The following is a 7,681-nucleotide window of genomic DNA, read 5'->3' as shown; positions in this document are numbered from 1 at the left end:
CTCACATTCCAGAAACCAATTTTTGTCCAGGAACAATGGCCAAAAGTCGTCAACGATTTATCATTAATTATCCGAGGCGAAGTGTCGGTTTCTGTAGCGGGGTGGTGTTTAGTTACAAAGAGTGCTAATCTCCGTAACCTATTCTGAAGAGTCAGGAAACTTCGCCTCTGCAATTTTTGCTAACCTATGTATATTGGGATACACAAATCATTGCCCTGGTGAGACCGCGAGAAGGTAAAGCAAAAACTTCAACATGGCAAGAAAGTTGCATTACTGGCCTAAACCAAGTTTTAGGCGATCACCAACTACCTGATCTGCCATGCTGCAGGCACCCCAGATGCCAGGCACCGATTGGTTGATCGTTCAAATATTTCTTTAAAAATAGTATACGCTTGAAACCGATCTACAAAATTAATTGTGAAACTTTTGAAAACTGTTGTATTACAAATTTACAGGTTGTAGAGTTAGCGGGCGGGATAAACTGTTTAATAAAAGCAGACAAACTTTTTTATAAAAGTCAAAACAGTTAATTAACAGATTTTTATAATATGATTTTCATCTTATTTATTTAAATACATAAAATGTAAATATTAATTAATACTCTTTCAATTTATAAAATTATAAAAACAATAAAAATAATGGTTAGATCAGTTTACGAAAATTAATCTATAAGTTTTAAGATCAAAATTTCTCTTCAGAAAACGGATCTAATTAATTTACATACATCTTTGTTTATTAAGTAGAACATGTATGAGCAATATCGATTTAAGTACTAACAGCGCAGTCTTACATTCCTACTTCTCTTAAATTTTCTTGTGAATTATTAACTTTCACATCATCCGATCCCTGCACATGTTCGGAGTTCAGTAACCCAGAAAAATGACCATTTAAATTCGCCTTCAATTCTGCTGGAGTACCATCTTCGACAATTCGTCCATTTTCCAAGACAATAATTCTATCATATTCCAATAAAATTGAAAGTCGATGCTAAAAAGTTTAAATTTTAAAGTTTAATCTACTTTCAAAAAGAATTTCGAAACAGTTCTTGACAACTAGACTCTTACCGCTATTGTTATAATTGTTCGTCCTTGGAAAACCTTATGTGCAGCATCCATGAGAGCAGATTCAGTTGTTGTATCCATTGAACTTGTTGCTTCGTCCAACAGCAGACACACAGATCCTCTTAAAATGGCACGTGCAAGGCAAAAAAGCTGTTTATATCCAGCACATAAAGTCTTGCTGCTGTCATCGATTATTGTATCTGAAGGATACAATAAAAAACATATTGAACCAATCAAATAATTTTGTTTGGGAAGAATTGTGAAAAAATGCTTACCAAGACCCTGTGGCATTGATTTTACAATAAAGTCCTTCAATTGAGCAAGTTCCAAACATTTCCACAGATCCACATCGGCATAGTGTCCTTGTGGATCCAGATTTTCTCTTATGCTAGCATTGAATAAGTGTACATCTTGTGGAATAATGGAAAGTCTTGATCTTATTTCGTCAGGGTTTATTTCCGAAATATCCACATCATCGATTAAAATACGCCCTGAAATTGTTTCCAATACACCGAACAATGACAAAACCAGAGAGGATTTTCCACTGCCTGTTCTGCCGCAAAGACCAACCTTTAGAAGAATATTAAAACATAAATTGAGGAATATTTTGTTTATAATTAATTTGTTAACGGTTTTGAAACAATGTCACTTTTAATGTGTCCACGTGACTTATTGATTTTGCTAAAGCGATCCGAAAAAGGATTGGAATAGGGGTTCTTATAATTTGAGTAAATATGCTCTACAGAACAGGAAATGAGTTTTCTATTATTTTTCTTTATAATTCAAAATGTGTTTTAGAGCATAAAAATTATATTCTGTGAGTTCTAACACCAAAAACGAAAATATATGAGAAATTTCGGTTTATATTTCTGAGAATACGAACATCTCTAACGTCTATATTTCTAGATCTTGTAAATATGACAGCAAATTATTTTGCTCCCACTCATTTGTAATTTAAAATATTTGCTTCATTTCCCCTTTAAGTATTAATTGGGAGCGGGATAAAGCTTTAATAATTAAGTAGGTTGGTCTATATGCTTTTTGGCAATGCCATATCTAACCACATTTAATCATTTCCAAGCATCAAAATTAAATTTTGTAAACAACGATTTTCCACTCCAGAAAAACTAAACTTATCTTTTAGAGGTGTCTGTCGTAGATGGGTACAAATATTTCCATTAATCGAGGAAGAAGAAGAAAGTGTTGAAAGTGTTAATTTAAAATATGATAATATAATTATTAGGCGGAAAATATAAATAATAAAATGGGTTATCCATTTTACGGTTTCAAAAGTATAGGGCTGGAATTCGACATCTGTCAAATTAAGTTGTTAAAGCAATTGTTTTTCAGTTTAAAGTCTGAAATTTACGAAAATGGATTGAACTCATACAAATTGTTAAAACCTAATACAGGAATAGTGATTCTGCCACAGCAACACATCGACCTTTAAGAGGAGGTTATGGTTTTTATGACAAGCAACTGACAAAACTGGTCAGAAATTTCAAAAGGCTGGGTTGGCTACAGATACTGGGTCATATGCATAAAGATGGGAAAGTTCTCAGAGTCAGAGTTGACGAGCTTGAACTCACATGTGAGATCGGTCGAGAAGACTCGGACAGTGCAGTTTCATATGCAAAAAAACGAGTTTACGCTCTACAGCTCTGACTCAGTGATAGGAGAACGATCTCAAGGCGCTTTGTATGCGCTTGCACTACTTAACAGTAGTTTCTATGCGGTAAGTCGAGTCAAGAAGGAAAAATGTCTTTTGAAAGCGAAAATAAAAGTGTAATTATAAGCAGTAATGCTGACCATCTAAGTGAATTTCTAGTAAAAGAACTGCAACTAAAAAAGTTTTACTGGAGAAGTGGCAAGAAAGGCAAGAAAAAGAGATTGTATGCTTAAAATCATAGAATCGTTTAAAAACAAATTTGGCGAGGACTTACTTACTTACTTAAGGTGGCGCTACAGTCCTGTGTGAACTATTGCCTCACCCAATAAACTTCTCCATCTAGCTCGTTCCCTAGCTAGAGCATTGGTTTCCATGCGCTCTACTGACCCAGCCATCTAAGTCGTTGGACTTTTACCCTTCTGGCTAAGTCTACGTCGCTGTACAGCCCGTACAGCGCGTTGTTCCATCTTCTCCTCCACTCCCGTAGATCACACGAAGAACTTTTCTCTCGAAGCGACCCAGGGTGCTTTCATCCGTTTTTGTCATAGTCCATGCTTCTGCACCGTATAGCAGGACGGGGATGATAAGGGTCTTATATAGCGACACTTTGGTCCCTCGATAGAGGACTTTTCCACTCAATTGCTTTCTTAGTAAAAAAAAAAGCGGTTAGCAAGAGTTATTCTGCGTTTGATCTCACCATTGGTGTTGTTTTCTGCGTTTACAGCGGAGCTTAAGTAGACAATGTCCTTGACTTCCTCAAAGTTACCTATGTCGATTGTGACTTTTTGACCACGACATCAGTGTTGTAGGTCCTTTCTTGAAGACAGCATGTACTTTGTTTTGCACTAATTAAACGGTAAACCTATTTTTGCCGCCTCAATACTCACAAAATGACCATTGACATCGCGCTGAGTTCTTCCAATTATGTCAATGTCATCAGCATATGCTAGTAATTGGACAGACTTTTGAAAGATAGTGCCTCTAGTGTTGACGTGTGAGCTCTGCACTATTCTTTCAAGCACGATGTTAAAAATATCACATGACAGTGCATCATCTTGTCTAAAACCTTTTTTGATATCGAAAGGTTCTGTTAAGTTGTTTCCAACCTTTATGGAGCAGCGTGCATTCTCCATGGTCATCCTGCACAAACGGACGAGTTTGGTAGGGATGCCAAAACTAGACATGGCTCTATACAGGTCGTCCTTGTCGATGCTGTCATATGCGGCCTTGAAATCGATGAAAAGATGGTGGGTTTCGATTTGGTATTCTTGGGTTTTTTCCAGGATCTGCCGAAATATGAATATTTGTTCAACTGTGGACTTTCTTGGTCTAAAACTGCACTGATAAGGACCTATCAGGTTGTTGACGATGGGCTTGAGACGTGCACATATTACGGCAGAGAAGATTTTATAGGCGATGTTAAGTAGGCTTATTCCTCTATAGTTGGTGCAGTTTAGAGGGTCTCCTTTTTTCAGGATCGGGCAAACAATACTGAGGTTCCATTTATCGGGCATGCTTTCTTCCGAACATATCTTACAGATAAGTTGGTGCATCCTCCTAACAAATTATCTCCGCTGCTTTAAAGAGCTCGGCATTCAAGCCGTCCGCTCCAGCGGCTTTATTAGACTTCAGCTTAGATATGGCAATCTTTAATTCGTCTAAGTCGTGAGGACGGGATTGTTGGCTTTCGTCGTATATGTTGAATGGATCATCCTGCCTGACAGCGGAATTCGGTTAGTCGTCGCTGTTATACAGTCTGCAGAAGTGGTCCTTAAATATCCTCAGCATTGACCACGGTTCCACTATGTTGTTTATACTTTCGTCTTTGCAGCCTTCGGTTCTAGGTTTATGTACCTGTGAATTTCGTTTGACCTGTTCATAAAACTTTCGAACTTCATTCCTGCTATTAAACCTCTCAACATCTTCGACCGCACGCTTCTCATGCTCTCTCTTTTTCTTCTGAGAAGTCGGCGTTCTTCTCGCCTCTTCTGCTCATAGAGCTCACGAGCAGCTCTCGTCTTTTTATGCAGCGCTGCTTTGCTTGCCTGTTGTTTGGCTGCATTTGCCTGCCGACATTCCACTGGTTTTCGATACATTGTGTTGGCGGCAGAGAACTTTGAGAGAGGTTACTGGTAACTCGGTCGGTAAAGGATTTGGCGATCTCTTGCGATTGTAGCCGTTCGACGTTCTACCTTTTCCCAGCAACTTCTGGTCTGGAAATCCGAAGTGCTACCTTGGCTACAACGAGGTAGTGGTCCAAGTCGATGTTAGCTCCTCGGAAAGTTCGTACATCTATAATGCTGGAAGCGTGTCTGGCGTCGATCGCAATATGGTCAATCTGGTTGACGGTAGATTGATCTGGAGAAGTCCATGTTCCTTTGTGGATGTTGAGGTGTGGAAAACGCGTACTGGCTACCATGACGTTTCGCCCCTCAGCAAAATCTATGAGCCTGAATCCGTTGTTGAAAGTGTTGTCGTGCAGGCTGTTCTTCCCGATTATTCTACCAAAGATGTCTTCCCTTCTTAGCTTGGCAGTAAAATCGCCCAGGACTATTTTAATATCGTAGCTAGGGCACTGCTCATATGTTTTGTCTAAGAGCTCGAAGAACATATCTTTGGTGTTGTCGTCTCTCTCTTCTGTTGATGCGTATGGTCATGAGGCGCTCATTGATGCACCTATAGCTCAAGACTTCTTGCCTTAGTCTGGCTCCAATGACGAAGCCGCATCCAAATAAGCGCTGTTGGTTTTCGTGGTAGCAGTCACCATTGTAAATATCGCCGTTTTTCATCCTCTTTTTGCCCGGCCCATCCCATCGTATTTCCTGGATGGCGGTGATATCTGCTTTATAGCGGTCTAGGGCCTGCGCTAATTCTTCGGCCGCACGTGGTCTGTTAAGGGACCTAACATTCCACGTGCATATCCGAAGTTCGTTGTCCTTTATTCGTTTACGTTGGTTGTCAACCGTAAATTCGTCCGTATCCGAGGCTTGTTGGTCCTTCGCAACTATGAAAGCTTTTACGTGGCCAGAAAGTCACCCCGACGGCACAAATCCCAGCCTGGAGGGCCAGATCCTAAGTATAACTCCAAGGATGGGGAGCGGGATAAAACCACTCCCTATAGGCCTGGGCTACAAATAAGTCGAAGAAGCCCTATAAGGTGTTCACTAAGTAGTTCAACCTTACTGGACGCCACCGTTGATTCCATATCGGGAATTCCTCCGCTGCCGTATGGATAAGGAGGAGAAGTGCCTTAGTGGAAACACTTCGTTCCACCTTTCTCGTTTTCTGCCCCCAACAACTTTCCACTGGGGTTGGAACCCAATCTCTAATTGTGGTACTAGGCACCCGATGTGAGAGTAGGAGTTGATAGACATAACTACAAAAAATTACTAAAAAATTGTCAAATATGAAGTCCGCTTCTTAAAAAGCAAAATGGATTTTAAAAACATGGGAATAAGAAAATAATTCTTAAGGACTGGGAAAAAGAATTGCTTATTTTAATGATTGTACATTTTTCATCCGCTTTGCACGTAGCCTGTACGTTTATTGAGTAGTATCCTTTGAAATGTCACCGCGTGTTTCCAGCGTTGGACACCTGTTTCACTAAATCTATACAATTTTCGAAAATCTTCTATTTTTATAAACACGATTTGTAAAAAAATTATTCATAAAATCGGCTATTTTGATAGTTTTTTTTATCAGTAAGACAAAACCCATACTCATAATTTGTGAAATCGATCTCATGCAATCGAGCATTTGCTCATCTTTTTGCATATCAAAACTAGAACTTTCTCACACAGAGTTTTCGTCGAGAAATCGATCTCAATACTTTCGAGCGTTCGAACTCACAGCTTGAGATCGATCTCGGTCACTATTTTTTTTTGCATAATACTCTAAGAAAGTTCTCAGAAAAGTGAGTAAAGAGCTTGAACTCATCTTTTTATATATGTCCCATTGCAAAGCCTGTACATCATCGTTTCGCTCGAACCCCTGACCATATCGCTGTTGTAAGGGCCGGTTATAGCTATCAGTAAAATCCATCAGTAAAATTTTTGTTTTTAGTTTTTGAACATGTTACAAATTTATTTCAAGCAAAAGATTGATGCAATAAGATGAATCCTATATTCAAGTATTTTTTTTAAAGAAACAATGGATTAAAAGTCATATTCAATTTACAAATCCATTTTAATTTGTTAATGATGAAATTTTATTTTACTGAACAGCTGACTGCCAAAAGCCAAAAAATTCCATTTCGTTTTACGGTTGGTGTTAAAATTTTTTACTATTCCGATCACATAATTAAAAATTTTACTGATGAAGGCAACATTAAAAAACAAAAAAATAGAAGTGATATTTAATTTAATGACATACATTTACTGATTGCTATAAACGCTAATCAGTAAAACATTTCAAATTCCTCCTGTTTCAGATTTTACTAATAGCTTTAACCGGCCCCTAAGTGAAAGTGTTGCCGAAGACCCGAATGTGTCGATTTCTCGTCGTTCTTAGGAATTAGGGTATTTTGCATTTGGATCTTCTCCTACATCCATATAAAGTCCAGTTCACACAACAACTGAAGCCAGCTGACCATTTACAACGTCGATACGTCGAATGAGTGTTTGAACAACAGGCGGTGGAAAGCGATTTTTCGAATAAAATTTTATTCAGCAACGAAGCACATTTCTCACTCAGTGGGTATGTTAGTTTACAAAATTATCGTACTTGGGGTTCTGAGATTTTTCAAGTAATTGAAGAGAGGCACTCTTTGGCCCGGGGGTGTGATTGGACCTTACTTCTTCGAAAACGACGATGGAACGACTGTCACCGTCAATTCGGAGCGTTATGGAAATATGATAATCGACTTTTTTTTGCCTGCTATTCAAGAATACGACTTGGAGAACATGTGGTTTCAACAAGATGCTGACACATGCCACAAAACTCTAGCGTATAT

At 38.6% G+C, this 7,681-nt stretch overlaps 1 protein-coding gene across 1 annotated transcript in view; it reads right to left on the bottom strand.

The window, feature by feature from the left end:
• Positions 1 to 530: 530 nt before the first annotated feature.
• LOC129940694 (ATP-binding cassette sub-family C member Sur) overlaps positions 531 to 7,681 on the bottom strand; it is a 98,278-nt gene continuing 91,127 nt past the window's right edge. Inside the window, exons 22-24 of the mRNA XM_056049115.1 lie at positions 1,337 to 1,631; positions 1,065 to 1,261; positions 531 to 987 (exon numbers count right to left, since the gene is read on the bottom strand). Of these exons, the coding sequence (XP_055905090.1) occupies positions 787 to 987; positions 1,065 to 1,261; positions 1,337 to 1,631 (693 nt within the window). The 3' untranslated portion in view covers positions 531 to 786. The remainder of the gene's footprint in view (positions 988 to 1,064; positions 1,262 to 1,336; positions 1,632 to 7,681) is intronic.

This window comes from Eupeodes corollae, chromosome 1 (assembly GCF_945859685.1).
Source record: "Eupeodes corollae chromosome 1, idEupCoro1.1, whole genome shotgun sequence".
NCBI classification, from domain to species: Eukaryota; Metazoa; Arthropoda; class Insecta; order Diptera; family Syrphidae; genus Eupeodes; species Eupeodes corollae.
This window is presented reverse-complemented; position numbering and strand designations above follow the sequence as displayed.